Raw genomic sequence first — 19,121 nt, 5'->3', positions numbered from 1 at the left:
CTGCACTCCAAAATCTGGCGCTAGTTAGCCGATGCTACCAACATCTTTTTCAATAGTGGTGCTTCGGCATCGGGCTAGCCATGCAAATAAATCACTGTTTTACACCCATTTACGAGGCTCAATGTATCTCCACACTTCATTGGTAGACTTCCGAGGGCCCTGACATTTAAAACGAGACATTGAGAACTTTGAAAAAGCACTGGTAGTTTACTTACAAGACGATTTATACAGACAGTATCTTCACGAAGTTTAGCGTTTGCAGCCATCTTGAATTTAGTCACGATAAGTCGAGCAACGAGTAAGAATGAACAGCTATGAGAAGGGATCAGATTCCAAAAATAATTCAGTGGAAATGCATGGATTCCAGTTGCTGCTACTGGAAGAAACTGGAATCCATGCATTTCCACTGAATTATTTTTTAGGTCAATATCACACCGGAATTCTCCTTTAAAGTATAGCATTTTGATGCACGGATCACTTGATATTGCACTATGTAATGTTGTTGATCGGATAGGATCATGACCTATTTAGTCGGTTTCCTGCAAACTGGGTACGGTCTTTGCACTAAATGACGTTGAGTATTGACACCAAGGGGAATAAATATCAATTATTTCATGGTGTTAATTTTTAATGGAAAAAAATCTGCATGGTAGTTCATTAGAGATTTGGGGAGATATTCTTATAGAAAGCAACAGCGATAACAGTTAAGACAGCGATTAGAGGTGCAGTCTGTGATTCTCTCGTTATATTCAGAAAAATGTTCATCACTGTCCTCTAATTGTCCATTCTGTGTGCATGTTCAAAACTGACTGAACACTGAATACTGAGCAGCAGGCACGCTGAACTCTAAATGCAAATCCTTCTTTGGGTGCAAGTTAGAATCAGACTTAAACATGAAGGAGACATCTGCACTCTCGATGCTTGAGAGTGTGGTGTGAGGATCTCCTTTGTCTGTGTGCTCATAATATAGCCATGGCTGTGTAAGTGGGAAACCCCTTGTGTGTCAAAACGGCAGTTTTGGAGGAATTATTTGCAGTACATATGGAGGAAACGCAATATTTGAGACATGAAAAAAATCATTGCACTACATAGTACTGCACTTTACTGCAGAAATGCAATTTTTTGGGACATGAAAATATTATCGTACTGCATTAGAAAAACTGCTGTTATTTTTTGTAAGGGACAGAGACCCAAAAAGATCCATACACTATTCCTGCTAGTCAGCACATTGCTCCAGGAGCTTGGACAGTAGAGGTGTTTAGACTGTTGAACTCGAGAATGGATTACTGAACAGGCCTACAGGTCCCTGAAGTTCAAGCATCTGCGTGAAGTCACTACTACGTTCTCCACCCCTAATATCTGAATAGGGCATCTCAGTCAAATAACACAGGTTATGTTACGTGATATGTCTTATAGGGCCCCTCAATCATATACTATGAGGGATGTTATTCACTCCTAATATCTGAATGGGGCCCCTCAGTCAAATAACACAGGTCACAATGTGATATTAATGCTTTAGAATTGCCATCTTTTTTCACAGCAAGGTGCCTTAAATCCATTCTACAAAACTCGCCAGAAGTCACCATTTAAGGGGTTGTTTTTCAAAATGTTCTTCCTGGGGGGGTGGAGGCTACTATTGCTATGGTATTAACTTTTCTAGAAAAGTCTATGCCCAGGGGTTCATAATCCATCCAACTCAAATATCAACATCCTTCAACCAGAACCAAAGACTGTACCTTTAATGTGATGGTAGTGCCTCTGTTTATCTATCCATCTAAGTGATGTCGTTAGGACACAGAAAATTGATATGTGTTTACAAACACATTTTCACCGTCATCTCAGAGGGGTAGGCTATTGCAAGAACATGGATTAAAGACAAACCTGTCTTAAGGGGTAAGCCTAGGCTAACCTTGCATGTCATTTTGTTATATGGAGAAGGAATATAATCCTCAAATACTGACTCTTGTGCTGCTATAAAGCCAGAGAAGTGCATATAATGTTCTACTTTGTTAAAAGTATCTGAAGTGGTTTTGCTTATGATGTTACAGGAAACAAGGCTCATCATCCTTAAGGGGCTTCAAGAGCCTGATCCTTGGTCCTCTGATGGCTCATGTATTAAGATGCTTGAAATGTCGCTCATCAAAAAATCTCAACAGGTTAAGCATGCATGTAATCGCTTCATGAAAGGAGAACCAACCAGTACTTCAGATCAAAAGTTATATTTTGAAGATAGAAACATGTAAAACAAGAACCATCAAATGGATCATTTCATTTTTTGTGTCTCTTGGCAAGGCCCTACTGGGCTCTCTGCCATATCTAGTATCTGAGAAAAAAAAAATAAACAGTCAAAAAGAAAACAAAGAAATAAGAAAACACCAAGAAATTTGCACATTCTACAAGCAACGTTGCTGCTTAAACAATCAATTCATGGGCCAACATATCGCTTAATGTTGATTTTGATGAGATGGTGTTTATAAAAATAAAAATAAAAATAAATACAATGATATCAAAAGTGTGTGTGTGTGGGGGGGGGAAATGTAGTTCAATACATATTAGACTATTTCACTGATATAAAAAGAGACCGGCAACTAGGATTTCATTTCATAGATCTCTAATTTTAGGTCATGACACTTCAGGTGTGGCTGTGGTTTTTGCTGGTACAGGCAGATGAGGACTCTTTCACCCCTCTATGTTCCTTTGGGTGGCGTCCATTTTAAAGAACTGGGGTCGATGGTTTTGTTGCCTCTCTTCGTCTCTTTGGCCTTCCATTCGTCAATCAAATCCTGCAAGAATTGCACGCAACGAACAAAGAGTTATTAACAACGCTGGCTAAAATTCAGGGGTGCATTTCCCAAAAGCATAGTTGCTAACTAAGTAAGCAACTGTGTTGGTTGCAATGCAATTTCCCATTGCCAACCAACTAAGTTGCTAACAGGTTAGCAACTATGCCCTTTGGAAACGCACCCCAGAATAGGTTGTGGCTTGTATGCTTTGCTTTCTTCACAAAACTGTAAGAAATAAGCTTTGATAGCCTCTTATGGCCAATGACCATATGACCAATGCATGTGCTTAACAGAAATACAATATACAATACAATGTCATTCCTAGATCACAAGTTTCCCAAAAAATTTGAGCACTGGCATTATCAACTGTTGAAGTAGAACGTCCTATATCGATGCCAATGATCCTAAAGGCAGTTATTAAAGTTTAGAAAAATGAACTCATGAAAATGAAAATAATTTGGGGGGTTTTCAAATGTCACTGAGGCAAACTCAGCAAATCTGTGAAATAAGAGCTCATTTTTAGGCCACATCATCTCCGCCCTGGGAGTCAAGAGCCAACAACAAAAAGGGATTCTGGACTTTTAGCGTGACTGAGGCAAAATCTGTGACATTCCAATTTATTTTCCTTTATTGGTTTCAACTCAGCCCTATGTGTGTAAGATTATGAGGAGATCTTCTATATTTGCATGTATCCATTTAGCTTTTATCCAATGTGACTTATAAAAATAACACTCCATTCATGAGACCTTAGGTAACAATAAATACTACTATACACACAACACATGACTACAAGAGGAGTGCGGAAGTTTAAGTGCTAGTCAAAGAGCAGTCGAAGGGGATCGTGGTAGATCTTGCCGTACCTGTCTCTTCAGCACCAGGTGCTTGCCCTTCCAGTACTTGAGCATCTGCAGAGACTGCAGCGTGCTCACAATGTCCACGGGATTCACTGCTGTCTCCTGGCTAATTTCTGAGGAGCACACACACACACAAACAACAGCTTTGAAAGAGTCATTAGCAACCACTTCACCAAAGAGGGAGAGAGGAGCAGTTCCCATTCACTGGTCGAGAGGTTTAGCATACACTTCACACTGAGCATGTCCAGGCAAACCAGGGACAGAAATGCTGTACGCACACAAAGGACGTGTCCTACGAGATCAATCGCAACTATGACCACACATATGACCAGGCCTTTATGACATGTGCTACCTTTTTAATGTACAGGTTGTAACTTCTTGTTTCTGCTTCAACCATTTTTTTTTTTATTTACTTGTTTACATGTCTGGGCCTACTAATGATCAACAAATCCATAAAAAAAAACATGACATGCACACAGGACAGCTTTATCAAGCATTGTCCTTATGACAATAATCGCCATTAGCTTATTGAATATTAGCATTCCAATATTTTCACCAAAAAAAAAAAGCTGAAGCTGAGTGCAATCTGATATAAATCTGAATGAAACTCCAGCAGTAGCCCAAAACATAACCTTTCAGTTAAAGCAACACCAAAGCACATTTCCTCTGTCGCATGCATGATATTTGTTTATCCAGCACCGGCTTTGGAAATAACAATGTCCACAGACAAGTAGAGTATGTTGCATGATTTTAACAAAGCATGATGTATTGTGACATCAGAAGCAAGTCATATTTGTAGTTTCTTATGTCTCATTCCATCAAACTACAGCTACTCGATCTGGCAAACTTACATAGTGCGGTTATAGCTGATAGAGGGTCGCAAAGCGAATGCAGAAGTGCCGTTCACTCTGTTACGGGTTGATGAACCACTGAAACGATTTTGGAAACATTATTTTAAGGTACAAAAAACGTTTTGGTGTTGCTTTAAGCGTTGCTGAGTAACTGAAAAAAGCTCCACATATTTCCAGATGGTTAAATTAGTAGTGGCAGTGGTTTTGATGATTACCGTTGTGATTGTGTTTGTTGCGGTGTCAGTTTTTACCAAAATCAAAATTGCTTTGACGTCCGCCAACCAAACAAATAGCACTGCAGTGATCATCATAGCCACTACTAAAACATATAGCCTTCATAACCACCACTCTAGCAAAACACAAATCTTTTTTTAACTTCTGGGTTTTCAATGACCAGGCGAATGTTTACCGTTATGGTGGTGGTGATAGTTACGGTCATAATGGGATATAGGCTATGAGTCTTCACCTTATTCGTGAAACCCTTTTTCCATCTGGTTTTCATCATTCGTCCATTCTGTGTACATAATAACTTAGTGCAGTCTCAGCAGGCTAACTAGAATATGCTTCAACTTATATATTTCTTTCAAAATGTTGACAATTATCCACTCAATATAGATATTTTATATAATATATGACTGACAGGAAAAAATATAAATTTACTTTTGCATGGCTTAGGATGAACCAGGCACTGTCCATCAGATTAAAAATCAATACAATGCTTCTACCGGAAATAGAAAAACGGATTTCGGAACACTGAAGTGTCATGGCGACACCCATGTTTGGTTTGGAGTAGGGTGGAGAGCACAGCTGGAAGAGGGGGGTCTGACCCTTAATGGAGCCATCAGGCAACCACCCGCTAATATGCTAATACACTCAAACCTCCGTACCTTTGTACCAACCTTTGTAAACGTTTGAGTTTTCACCGACCAGGCAAACGCTTACTCTTATGGTGGTGGAGGTAGTTACTGTCATAATAGTATATAACAGTATCTATATGGTGCAGCTGGAGAAGGAGGAGGAGGTGGTGGTGGTCTTACCCTTGATGGAGATCTCCTTGCCCTGGAAGTCGTGCATGTAGCGCAGGAGCACTTCCTTCCAGTAGCTGCGGTAACTGATGAGGCCCAGGTCAGACAGGGGGCGCTCCGGTGACCCCACTTTCTCCTCCACTTTGGATAGCAGGTAGCCTACACGGGGTCAAGGTCAGAGGGTCAAGGTCAAAGAGGGCAACAGCACTTTCTGACTTGTGAGTGTGCTATACTAATAGCACTGTAGTGCGCATATATTCCTCCAAGAGCACGGATAGAAAATTGTGTGTTTGAGTTTGTTGTGAAAGAAAAAATTGTTTCTAGCAAATTCTTACAACATTACATAATTATTTGACATTAAAGGTCATTTAACTAATTACATTTGACTTTAATAATTGAATGCATTTGACTTTTGCTTTGGACACAAGTGTCTGCCAAATACCATTACATAAACATGAACATAAACATAATAAAGTTAATAAAACAACAATGCAACATGGTCTATTTGAGCTACTTAAAAATATCAGTGGTGCGGTCAAATTTGGCAAACAGTGGCGAACATTTGTGGTGAACATGTTTTCTTTGAACAGTTACATTTGAACGATTTGGTGTTAACATTCCATTAACATTCCATTCACGACCTGTTCCACTTTATGTTTGCAGAGAACTACCTCCGCAGACTGTTGGGGTTGTTCACACACGTTCGCCAAAAACTCAAGGCAAGCAGAACACTGTTCACAAATGTTTGCGAATTTGAACGCACCTCAGTTTTCAACCAGAGAAAAAACACAGGTGGCTAGAGATAAAGTAACACCCTAGCAATCATCATAATTACTCTAGCAACAACCTAGCAACCACCACTATAGAGTGGACTGGTACTCACTGAAGTCGATCAGCATCTTCCCATAGCCCTGCCGCATATACTGGGGCATGGTCAGGATGCAGGAGACGTTGTAGTTGAGGAAGGAGTTCTTTTCCTGTGAAGGAAGAGGGGAAATTTATTAAACACAGTTTTACAGACTGGAATCACTTCACCTGGACCCTGACCCTCTACCAGAATGTAACCATTTGGTTAAATCTCCTTCTTACCATAATTTCCCAACTATTAGCCGCAGCTTATACATTGATTTATGCACGGGGGCAGTTAATATGGTATTAATATGTTTTTTTTTTTTTTTACTTGCATAAAACAGAATTCGAAGGGAAGTCGATTTTTGGACTGTACCATTACAGGGGGATTTCATGGGGGAAACAAAAACAGTTGTCTCTAGTTGTTATGAGAACGAGAATGGCATGGGAAGCCCATGGGCTTCCAAGGGGTCATCTGTGCACCTCCTCACCTTGGAGAAGTATCCCACCAGGTGGCAGCCTGTGTTGTCAGCGTCGGTCATCACATAGAACAGGAAGGGCTCCACGTCGTAGTAGAGTGTCTTATGGTCGAGGAAGAGCTTAGCCAGCAGACACAGGTTCTGGCAGTAGATCTGCAATTGAGAATATAGGTCAAGTGTGGCCTGGGGTCCGTTTAGCGCATCGGTCGAGTACGTCCTTAAAAAGTGAATGTGACGTGTACACAAAATGCAATATTTACATAGCTGGGAATGTGTGCCATTCTCCCTATTACAAGTTAATTTGCCATTGAAAATTACTAATAAGCTATTATAGAGCCTTTCAACAATAAAAACAAAAACAATGCTTGAACGTTCTATTTGGGCCCCAATCTACTTCCTCTGCATTAAGATAACATATGGAATGTTAAAAAGGAAGCCTTGTGGGGCCAACTATGATGCTGATAATGGAACTCTCTTGAAAGGGTCCATATGAAGGTAAAAACCATTTACCTTATTTTTCTTCCCATCCACTTCAAATACCGAGATGGCCCCTTTGCGATAGACTTCGTCTCCAGGTGGATGCTTCCAAACACATTTTGCCTGCAAGAAGTATATATATATATATATATATATATATATATATATATATATATATATATATATAGGTACAATAAGATCTCCATAGTAAGCCAATGCAAATTGTAAAAGATAAATGTCATCTTTGTCTACCACTATCAGGGCTCCCACTCTTAAATCAGATGTAAAATTCCATGACTTTCCCTGACGAAAAACCTGAATTTCCATGAGTTACTGTAGAATTAATCGTACAATATACCAACCAAAGATTTCAGAGTAGCCACATAGCGTTCAAGAATCTTTGACTTTTTTAGAGTGGGAGATGACTAAATGGGCATTGAATAAGCACAGTTGGGCTAACCACAACCACTCAAACAAGCGTTAAAGCATTAATGTATTTTGGCAAGTACATTTTAAACTGCTATAACAAAATTCCCTGATATTCCATGACTTTGCCCCACAAATGATAAAATTCACTGACTTTCCATGTCTGGAATAGCCTGCCAGCCGAACTTAGTCCCGGCCACAACATTTGAGGTCGGGAAGATGGGTCTGGCATTGCTCCGTTGTGGAGCAGCTATGCTCGCCCAGAGCTGGACGGACCAATCAAATCGGGCTTTACGATGATGGACAGGTGAGCAACAGCACCTCGTCTATCACGTCATCTGAGCACGCTTAGGTTGATTATGTTTGCAGCAAAAACACTGCGGCTAGAAGGAAACAGATGGCTTCTAAGACCCCATATGGAAAATGAATATTATTTCAATGAGGTTATATCACTGAAAATTATTATTTCTGAACACTTTGGCCAAAGCTGAGATGTGGGAAAACTCATGGTTTCACTTTCATCAAGGGAAAACAGGATGTTGCATTGTGACATGTTGTTCCCTCGTTCGTTTGAAATCTCTGATTGACCACCTGTTCGATAGATTTGCGACAGCCTTTCCCAAATGTTTGTAGCATATCAGTGTTCAACGGAATTATTTTTAAAAACGGAAGGGATATAGGCTATCAGTTTTTTCCTAATAGCATACCCTACTACGTATCTCTTAGATTTCGCTAATGAGTGTTGTAGGAGATATTGACGGCACAACAACTTTTACAAAAGATGGGAACCCTGCACTGTCCACTAGCACCTAAAGCTAATAACAATAGGAGCTGGGGGGGGCGTAGCCTGAGGGTCTCTGTCCCGTACCATGTGTCGGCGCAGGATGGTCTGGCTCTTCATGTACTTGAGACAGAACTCGCAGACGTAGAGGCGGCCGAGACGCGCGTACTCCTCCGGGTATGGCGAATGGTACCACGTGTCCAGCTCGTAGCGGCCGAACACGATGGTCTTGATCATGTTGCTGCCCTCCGTGATCTGACCCTGTAGCCTCAGCTTCTCCTGCGATCGAAGAGCGACAAGCGGGTTCTTAAAGAGAAATGTCATTTATTATGTCACAATGCTGCAGAAATGTCACTGTCACCACAAACATGGAAAGAATGACTCAATAAATATTGAGAGGACAGGTCCTCCTTAAGACAACCAGCTAACAGAGAGTCTAAGACAGCAGAATCACATATATTTGATTTATATATTTCATAAAATGACGATATGCACTTCATGTACTTCATTTTGAGAGTCACTTTGAATAAGTGTTTCATAATGTTCACTAAACAATAGAGCCTTACAAATACCACAAGGTTAAGAACGGAAGAAATATGTTGACGTTTGTGAGGTGCATTTGGACACATGTGTTGGATAAATTAGAATTTATATGAATGATGTGACGTGAAATCAGACAGGAGAGGAAAGCCACAGGGACAGGGGGTGCTTGAGGAGAGGGAGATGGTGCGGAGCAGAGGTGTAGAAGTTCTGCTTCAGAAAGGAATTCAGCTATTTAGTGAAATCTCGCCCTGTTACCCATGGGCCTTCTTTTCTTTTCTTTTCTCTGATTGTCTAACACTCTGTAAAGCGCCATGAGATGTTTTGGCGCTCTATAAGTACAATTAAATTGAATTGAAATCCCCTACTGTGTTAAGTGCACAGGTAGAACCAACACATGGCAGGACTTTTACTTTCTGAAGCCAGACTGGAGAGGAGCGATGGAGAGATGGAGAGGGAGATATGGAGAGGGAGATATGGAGAAGAGGGAGAGGAGCGATGGAGAGAGAGAGAGGAGCGATGGAGAAGGAGAGAGGGAGATGGAGAGAGAGGAGCGATGGAGAAGGAGAGAGGGAGATGGAGAGAGAGAGGAGCGATGGAGAAGGAGAGATGGAGAGGGAGGGGGAGGGGAGCGATGGAGAAGGAGAGATGGAGAGGGAGAGGTCTTACCAGGTCCTCTGAGGCGCGGGCCTGGGCTTTCCTGAAGAGCTCCAGGTCGTACTCGCTCGTGATGTTCTCCAGGAGGGGCTCTCGGGTCGTGCCGTGGGTCTGGCGGTGGTCCTGGGGGACATATGGGGGGAGAGGGAGGGTAGGAGCAGAGCAGGGCAGAAAGGTGAGGGGAAAGGGGAAAAAAGAGAGGAGAGAGGGAGAGGGAGAGGGAGAGAGGGAGAGAGAGAAAGAGAGAGAGTGAGAGAGGAGAGGGAGTGTGTTTTGGGGATTAAACCATGGAACATATGTACTCTGATGTTTCTTGATTTTGAGCAGCCATAGTTTATATATGTACTGCCATAGTTTATATTTGTACTACCATAGTTTAAATGTACTGATTACACAATGATTTGAACTTGTTTTTCCAGATGAACAACCATCCATCGACTGCTTCAAACTGCATGCACTACATGTGACAACATCCTGCTTCAAACTGCATGCACCACATGTGACAACGTCCTGCTCGCTCACCATGTTCTTCTCCTTCTGCTCCTTGGCGAGCGGCGAGTCCCTCTTCCTCCTCATCTCCACCACCTTCTCCTTGTAGCGCACCTGCCGCGGCGTGGCCGCCTGACCAAGAACATCCCGGAAAAAAAACACTGTTAGCTAAGCTCAAGCACGGAACACGACTGCAACGTTTACATTTATTCATCTAGCAGATGCTTTTATCCAAAGCGACTTACTCTTTTCATTTTTTTTTTCCTTCTGTCTTACGTCATTCTTTTGTTTATTGCACTTAGCACTTTATTATGAAGCACTTGGTGCGGCTCAGCCGTCTATAAATGCGCTATAGAAGTCAAATTTGACTTGACTTGACATACGTCAATTATATTATTATTACAAGGGCCATTGTCCCCAACTCAAGTCAGGGTCAAGTGCTTTGCAAGAATGCGGGAATTGGATGCCGGGAATTGAACACACAACTGTTCAGGCTACTGCATGCTAGCCCAGCTCATTAGCCACCACAACCCCCACTGTAAACGTCTACAAAGCTGTAAGCCTCAAAAATGTACTATAGGCTTAGTCAATAGTTCAGGTTTGTTTATGACAGATCCTTAAGCAAAAATGTGTAAAAGGTGTTATAAGTCTTTGTCATTACTAGAGTTGTTAGGCAAAATGTACAGGAAATACATCATTTACCTTTAGGCCAATTCAGTCAGCAGATGTTATGTTTGTCTTAGTGTGTGTGTGCCAGAGGGCGCTTATCCAGAGTGACTTAAAGCAAACTCGGGTCCCTCCTTTCAATATATCTGTTAGTGTGCGCATTCAATATATGTATATTTTAATAGCACTTCATGAAATATTAAGTTATGTAAATACAAAATACAAACAATATGAGCCATGCATTGACAGGTGAACATTTTTCACAAATGAATTCCTCCCATGCTTGTAAAGGTACATAACTGTCAGACAAGATCTGCTGACTGAGGATCTGCTGACAAATGGTCTGGGCTTGCTGCAGCATGTCGAGCATGTGTGTGTAAAACTTGCCTCATAGCTAACTCTCTGCTGACCCCTTCTGGTAGGCTGAAGGCATCTCTCGCACATGCGCCTTGGGTTATGCAATAAGACATCATGGTCTAGTAGTCAAATGTGCTTTTGATTCGTTCTGAACAGGTTAAAGTTGTAGCCCTCAGTTATAATTCTATACGTTGTTGGGTCAGTTTCAGCTCTGTTTCTTCTCACGGTGCTCCTATCTGTCAGAAACACATCCATTCATTTATTCATTCATTCGTTCATTCATTTTTTCATTCGTGTTTGGCACTCACGCCAATGCCTAACGTGTTGTGTAAGTTCTCTGTAAAGCAGCTGGGGATTGAGGTTAAAGCAATGAGCATACTTCTGCGCATACGCCTATGCTGTACGGTTGTTCAGTCCAGCGTATCTGCATGCATATCTCCCATCTACTGGATCGCATTGCACTACACATCCACACCAAACTGAGCAGCAGGACAGTTAGTTAGCTAGTTAGCAGCGAGTTACCTGGTGGCGGGTGGCGTGTCTGCTCTCCTCCGTCTGAGACTGGCTGCGATCTTCCTCTTGCTTGTCCCGGTCGATGGCTTTCACCTTCAGAAACAAACGACAGGAATAACACAGAGGACCAGTGTGTCAGTGTGTTTTCTGCACCCTCATGTCCAGCAGGAGTAGCAGACTAGCAGACTAGAGCAGAGTAGAATAGAGTAGAGTGTGTTCTAGACAATCATGTTCACACCTTGTGTGAGGTGTGTGTGTGTGTGGGGGGGGGGGACACGCAGGGAACATGCAAATACACTGAATAATATACAGCCATTAAAAGGCACTCAGACAGAAAAATTAAAATAAAAACAAAAACATTTGGCGTGTGAAACATTCCCAAACTTCCCAATAGCCAGTCTGCACAGTGCACATATATATGACAGACATAAGACATCAGACATACTGACACCACAGTCCAGGTCATCCTTTACCTTGCATTCATCTGCAGACAGGTTGTGGTAGAGCGGACACCCGGATATGGAGAAGTGTCTCTCGTGCTTTCCAGTGAGGTGGCCTGCAACAGACGAAAGAGGAGTGTGAGTGATTTTAGAGGCTACAGAGCATTCTATTTCCATGACCACAGACAGAGGGAACAAAATACAGTGTCTGAACACTGGCACTGCTGCATAACAATCACTATGGAATTATCGTTTGAGGTTGCTCAGGCAACAATGTTATCAGTAAATAATTCTGATACCGTAATTCTATTATAAATAGCACAACTTAAATTCCCCTTGGGGATCAATAAAGTATTTATCTATCTACAATCCCAATCACTACCAGACAATCATAATCTATGTTATAGTCAGTCAACACAGTCTACAGCGGAATTCAGATTTTCTGTCACAGTAGGTGACACAGCGTTGCCATGTATTTTGCCATGACAGCCATTGTGCCAACACTCAGTGCACCCGTACCCAGTGAATTGCATCCTGGAGTTGGGCATTTCATGTTGAAGTTGTAGCTCTCGTGAAAGCGACGGCGCTTTGGGCGGTGGGAAGGGTCACTGTCAGAGTCCTTCTGAGAGGGGTCCTTGGCGTGGCTTTCGTCATGCGAAGCACTGGGGCTGGACACGTCGATGTCCGACTCCGAGGACTGGGCATTGCCTGTAGGCGTCCTCGGTGGAGATTCATCTCGGTCCACTACATGTTTTATGTCAGCAGGCACGTCTGGGAACAGGCAAAATCAAAACAATGAGAACACTGACAAGCCCGTTTGATAACTATAATGCAAACAGATTATATGATAAATTATTACACGTGAATGATACCTCGAGCTAATATCATTTCTTAGCTGTGCATGTGTCAGTAGATAACCATTAATGAGGGTACATTAATGGCGCTGGATCCATAAGGGCAATATACTGCTTCTTACCTTGCGAGCTTTGGCTGAGACGCAAAGACGCCCGAGTGAGTCGTGTGTTGGTTCGTGTATTTCCGTCACTTTGAGAGCTGTCGGTTTTCTCGTGTTCCACCGAGTCGTCTGAATCACCAGTAGCATCCGAGCTACTTCCTGCATTTCTCTATGAAATGGTCAAACAAAAAAAATTGTCAAACTGTAGATACATGCAAACCTATCCAACATAAAAGTTACAGGAATGTATGGTTCTGGGTTAGGAAGCAAATGAGTCATAACAACAATAAGCAATATGGCTAACCTTCTGCAGCAAATCTTGCACTGGCAAGCATACATTTGCTAGCTTTATCAGTCGGCTAGCTAACACTTGATAGCCATCTGTTACGTTACTATACAGTTATTTACTCGTGTTTGTAGGTAATTTTTCAACGCGTTACATCGCAAAAACTAAATGCATTCTTCAACAATGTATATGTGCCCAAAATATATAATTTCGCCAAGTAGTAAATTGACAGATCTTCTGCACAAGAACTACAGCAGTGTTGTTTTTAGCTAACGTTAGCTAGTTGCTACCTATTCAAACGCCAGCCATTTTCATTCGTGGCTGATCAATGTAACACAATGTTCGAATTTATCAGTAATGATTTCATATCAAGATGTATAACGTATAAATATTTCAAGCAAAAGTAGGACTCCAACTTTCCTTACCTTGACCTAGATATTATTTCTGAACAGCTATCTTGATATTTACATGGCTAAATATAGCCGACTATGATAACTTAGCTTTTAAGCTAGCAACTCCAACACAACTTCGCTGTTGACCCATTTTTTTACCTTTCTTCGAGGCATGCTCTCCGCTTTCAAGGCCCGTTTATGATTAGTTGTTATCGGATAAGTTAGATGCCAATAAATTCTCAGCTGCTCCTCAAACAGACGTGAAGTTATTACGCTATTCAGTGAGGTTAGCGTGCTAGCGAAACGGGGAGGAACCAACCCCCAAAGTTACCATGAACACAACACAACAATCGCCCTGTCTCGCGCCACATTTTCCTCTGCAACACACACTTCCGGTAATTCACAACACTACTCACAGCCATACCGACTCGAGCCGCAAGATGGAGCTAAGAGTCTATTTTAGATTAAAAAAAATAATTAAAAAAAACTGTAGTGCCTACACGAAACCTTTGAAAAAGGTTGGCGACTAATTCAGCTCCCCTCCCCTTAAAGAAGGCTATAGGAATCTTATAGCCTAATATTTTGGGACAAAATATGAAAGTAGCCTAATCTTATAGGATAGGACAGTGGTTCTCAAATGGGGGTACGTGAGATTTTAAAATATACATATATTTAAAAAGTAGAATCCATGCAAAAATACTTTAAAAACAATTATTTAATAAATATTTCAGGAAAATATAAGTTCATAAAATGAATTTTATATTTCAGTAGGCTATTCAATTTCATTATCCTAAAAACCCCGAGTCCCCCCCATACCAGGATGGTTTGACCCAACCTGTCACATGCCACCCGCCATCACTTGTCAATCACTGTCAAAACTCAAACAATGGAGTCATGGTTGAAGCATAGAGGTAATTCTTGTAAAAACACGGAGGGACAAGTGGCAAAGAAGGCCAAACCAGAGCCGGCAAAATAAATTACGGCTGTATCTTGAAGAATATGTTTTATTGCTCTGTTTTAAGTCTTTTTTCTCAACTAAAAATGCTTTGCGCTGGTTAGGGGGTACTTGGCTGAAAAAATATTTCATAGGGGGTACATCACTGAAAAAAGGTTGAGAACCACTGGGATAGGATATAGTATTTTGAATAGATGTAGGCCATAGGCTATTTTTGGGACATAGGCCTATAATAGAAATACTATAATGAAGGAAGACTATGAAGGATATTACAAATGTATGCTATTACAAAGCATCATATAAGTACACTAACATTGAATCTCTCTTTCTCTCTCTCTCTCTCTCTCTCTCTCTCTGTGTGTGTGTGTGAGAGAGAGAGAGTATAGAGTGTATAGGCCTGGTGTGTATTTAGTAACTGGCCCCCAGGGATAAGCAAGAAAGTACTGTGATTTTCTCGAAAGTTCTTGCCATAAAGGCAAAGCTCAATGGGGGGTTGGGACATACTCACTCAAGCAACAGCTGATACCACCCACCCTAAAAATAGCCACTCTGGGACAGTCTCACGCTGTTAGGATCTTTCTTTGACCAGTCTTCTTTTACTAGAGACCGGGTCAGTGTAACACGGTAGTCTAGACCTACATTATAAATAAAGTAAATAAGTGTTTACATAAATTTATTCTGGGTTCACAGACAGGTCATCAGCATGCCCAAAATCAAGAGACCAGAGGATGGGTAAGTGAATGGACATTCAAGTCTCTGCTGCAGTAGACTCCATGTGCTCTTCATTCGTGTCCTCGTTAAAGTTTGAAACTGAAAAGAGTGATTTCATCAAGACCAAGATCTTTGGTTGACATTTTCAATGTTTTATTTTCGAGGCAAGAACTGTATCAAAAGATTAATTTCAGGTGTTCTGATATTCTTTTCTCTGTAGCATTCCCGCTAAGTGTGTGTGGTTTGACCGTAAGAAATACGTCATAGTAAACTTCAGCATTCAGCAGCCACGAGATATTCAGTGTGAGATCACAGATGACTATGTAATCCTATGGTAAGTGTTCTTATGTTGCTTTACACTGTAGTGTCTATTTTAAATACCATTTAATTGTACATCTAAATCTATGATTACTAGAATGTTTTCTAACCAAGGTGGACATTGCAGAAAAGTCCTCTTTGACTTGCGGGTGAGGAGGGTTAATTTGTTTGTAAAAGCTAAGGTATTACATAAGCTTGGACCATCACAAGAGGAAAATTGTCATCTCAGGTGTGGTTACCTAACAAAGTTATGAGCAATGTCAAAGTTGTATCTCTCTGTTCTTTTTGCAGTTGTAAAGATGTGGATGACAACATCATTTACAACGAAATTCATTTTTATGACAAAGTCATGAGACATGTAAGAATACATTATTATCATATCATGTAAAATAAAGGCTATGATCTTTAAAAACACACTTTACACCTGAGAACATAAACATGCATGATCAATAAAATAATTCTTTATTGTAACATATAAACACATTTTCACACCAGTTTTCACAGTGATTTGAAAGCAGTCTTCAAAACATTTAAACTAATAGATATCCCCAAAAAACTTGCACAGCTGATTATATTAAGTCAATATTTTTTTTTGTAATGCAACTTTTCTGAATTTGTATGTATTAGTAATGTAAAGTATGTAAATGAGCCATCATCTAAGAAAAATACAATAATTATCATACATTTGAAGTGAAACCTAAACACTGGATAAGGTCAGGTTCAAAATCAGGTTCTGTTGAGGGGCAAAAATGTCTGTAAAAAGTTTGTGATTGTAAACACTGACTGTTCGGTTGGACAGGACTCCAGAGAGAGGCCGTATGATCGCACAGTCAACCTGCTGCTAAGGAAGCAAACACCGGATAAGGCATGGCCAAGGCTCACCAAAGACACCGCCAGGGTAAGTCAGGACTGGTCAACAACAACCCTGTTAGAACAGAATCGTGAAGAGTGATCTGTTCTCAGATCAGGAGTCTGTGGGATGAATCATGAATGTTAAAGGCTATCCAGAGAGAGAGAGAGAGAGACAGAGACAGAGAGAGAGAGATGTTATAGGAGGCCATACTGTATAAGGAATTTGGCCCAGACCATTTAGCAATGTAAAAGAACAAACAAATTGACTTGCGATTGTTTAAATTTATTTAGATTTCATTTTAGCAGACACTTCTATTCCAAGCAACTTATTATATTACAAGTACAAGGCCCCTGGACGCTGGGAAGCAACTTATCTACATGCTATCCCTTCTCCTTAACCACTATGCTACCACCACCCCACCATTGTTGTTTATAACTCTTGGCACTATCAAACATATTGACGCAGAACTGCTATAGCCTCAAAACCTCCTGTGTTGCCAAGAGACACAGTAAGCTGGGGTCAGGTCAATAATTGGCGCTATCTTGTGGAGATTAGGCAGTCAAAGAAATAATCTATACAAATTCAGCTCTGTCTGTTTACTAGTAATAACAAAACTGTAACAACTGGTGCCTGAAGTGACAAACACATGGCCTCAAACAAAACACAACTGGCACAACTGGCGACAGCGCCTGTGCCACCCTCAGGCCCAAGTGCCCACGGGGACCTGGGTTCGAGTCTGACCCGCGTCTTTTCCCGATCCTACCCCTTCTCTCTCCCCCACTCGTTTCCTGTCAGTCTCTTCACTGTCCTGTCAGATTAAAGCTGCAGTTGGCAAGTCTGACAGATTGAGGGGAGATTGAGGGGACAAAAATTTTAATGTTTACAACTCTCATGCCCCTCCCCCACTACCACCGAGCACCCTCTCATCGAGTTCATGCTTGTCAGTGCGCACCAGACTGCACCAGACTGTGATTGACAGTCAGATCTCACACAGCCCTGCTCTGATTGGACCAGAAGAACCGGGAGCTGTGGATTTTTGCAAAACAAATAACAGGCTCTAGGTGGAGGTAGAAGTGCGGGTTTTTTTCTAAACCGGCTGATTTATGTTGTTCTGTCGGACCATAGTGTCGTTTTCACTGAATATGATCAAAAAAGTCCAAAAGATATACTTAATTTTTTTTTATTATCAAATGTGAATAATTGCCTGTCTTGCAGCCCAGCTGGATGGCAGTAGATTTTGACAACTGGAGAGATTGGGAGAATGAAGAAGATGATGGCAGGGAAGAGTTTGAGTACTACGCAGAAGTGAGTATTTTTCCAAAGCCGTATTTTATTTAACTGATGAAATGGAAAATAAATGTAATGCAATGCAATGTTGACTCAATTTTATTTGTATTTTTAACACAGATGATGCAAGATCTACAGAAAAAAGGGGCGCCACCTTCAATGGATGACCTTGACTTTGATGTAAGTGGACATCAAACTCTACATCTCTACACCCACACTCCTCTTCCCTGTACCAACATGTTTATACTGTTCTGAATGATCAGTGATGGACTTCTGAACGTTTCTGAATTACAATTATTGTGTCTTTACAGGATGACTGACTCTGGGTCTGATAAATGATCACCAAAAATGTCATTGGCTTCCTCTTAAAACCCAGTGAGACTGCAAAACAATCTAAATCAGTACACCTATCAAACAGATAAATTTGAATGATATTTCCCTATTCTTGCTTTTGTGTTACTGATGAACTGAAGCATCATTTTCTACCTGTTCGTCTTTCGTTTGCCAAAGTGTTTTGGCTGAAATTGACTAACTTGTGATGTGTGCTGTTTCTTCTTATTACTGTAATGTGCTATTTAAGACAATTTTATTTGATAAAATCTTGTAAATAAACTTTCTTTTGTTTTCTGTTACATAATCAGTATGCATTCAGTGTACATTTTTAACCTGTTGGGAGTACGGTCACAAATATGTGATTAGAACGTTCGCAAACTGAGAGTTCCGCACTATGATGCAACAATTACCCTCAGAGATTTTTCCCATAAACTGTATAATTAATTAATAATTACAACAGCCGTGGGAATATCCATGACCAATCCCACGATCACAAGTGCTTTAATGCTTTTATACAACAATTCTACCACAAACTAAATAATCTGAAAACATCCCGTTATCCGTTATCCCTCCCGCCCACACACACATCTTCATCACTCACATACATCATACATACAGTACTCTGCTTGCAATAGTAAGTCCCTTCACCATACTTGCAGTACACTGCCCCCCCACCCCCTCTCCCCTACATACACAGCACATTATTTCATCAGGAAGCTTCTCCAACACACATCCCCAACATACTTACAGCACACTGTCCCCCCCCCCCCCCCCAAATACACAGCACATTGTTTCATGAGGAAGCTTCTCCAACACACATATTGCACACTGCCCTCTCCCCACA

The 19,121-nt window shown here is 41.1% G+C and overlaps 2 protein-coding genes across 4 annotated transcripts; one reads left to right on the top strand and one right to left on the bottom strand.

Annotated features, from left to right (window-relative positions):
* Positions 1 to 2,203: 2,203 nt before the first annotated feature.
* On the bottom strand, positions 2,204 to 14,208 carry kat7b (K(lysine) acetyltransferase 7b). 2 transcript variants are annotated; one of them, XM_042081893.1, is made up of 14 exons: positions 13,980 to 14,208; positions 13,164 to 13,311; positions 12,707 to 12,958; positions 12,221 to 12,303; positions 11,757 to 11,840; positions 10,245 to 10,343; positions 9,735 to 9,845; positions 8,613 to 8,804; positions 7,352 to 7,441; positions 6,854 to 6,994; positions 6,397 to 6,490; positions 5,526 to 5,672; positions 3,644 to 3,750; positions 2,204 to 2,783 (listed from the first exon to the last, which is right to left on the bottom strand). In XM_042081893.1, exons 1-14 carry the CDS (start codon positions 13,992 to 13,994, stop codon positions 2,688 to 2,690), a joined length of 1,659 nt encoding a protein of 552 aa, XP_041937827.1. In that variant the 5' UTR covers positions 13,995 to 14,208; the 3' UTR covers positions 2,204 to 2,687. The 2 variants fall into 2 exon arrangements, with proteins under 2 accessions (XP_041937827.1, XP_041937826.1); XM_042081892.1 differs by having other exon boundaries at positions 8,613 to 8,831; positions 13,980 to 14,207.
* A 1,075-nt stretch (positions 14,209 to 15,283) lies between these two features.
* On the top strand, positions 15,284 to 18,581 carry ptges3l (prostaglandin E synthase 3 like). Of its 2 annotated transcripts, XM_042081939.1 has the most exons (8): positions 15,284 to 15,385; positions 15,466 to 15,507; positions 15,707 to 15,820; positions 16,096 to 16,162; positions 16,604 to 16,702; positions 17,873 to 17,962; positions 18,065 to 18,124; positions 18,256 to 18,581. In XM_042081939.1, exons 2-8 carry the CDS (start codon positions 15,479 to 15,481, stop codon positions 18,262 to 18,264), a joined length of 468 nt encoding a protein of 155 aa, XP_041937873.1. In that variant the 5' UTR covers positions 15,284 to 15,385; positions 15,466 to 15,478; the 3' UTR covers positions 18,265 to 18,581. The 2 variants fall into 2 exon arrangements, with proteins under 2 accessions (XP_041937873.1, XP_041937872.1); XM_042081938.1 differs by having other exon boundaries at positions 15,320 to 15,507.
* Positions 18,582 to 19,121: the final 540 nt, after the last annotated feature.

Source organism: Alosa sapidissima, chromosome 24, assembly GCF_018492685.1.
Source record: "Alosa sapidissima isolate fAloSap1 chromosome 24, fAloSap1.pri, whole genome shotgun sequence".
NCBI classification, from domain to species: Eukaryota; Metazoa; Chordata; class Actinopteri; order Clupeiformes; family Clupeidae; genus Alosa; species Alosa sapidissima.
Note: the sequence above shows the minus strand (reverse complement) of the source record. Positions and strands in the feature narration are given on the sequence as shown.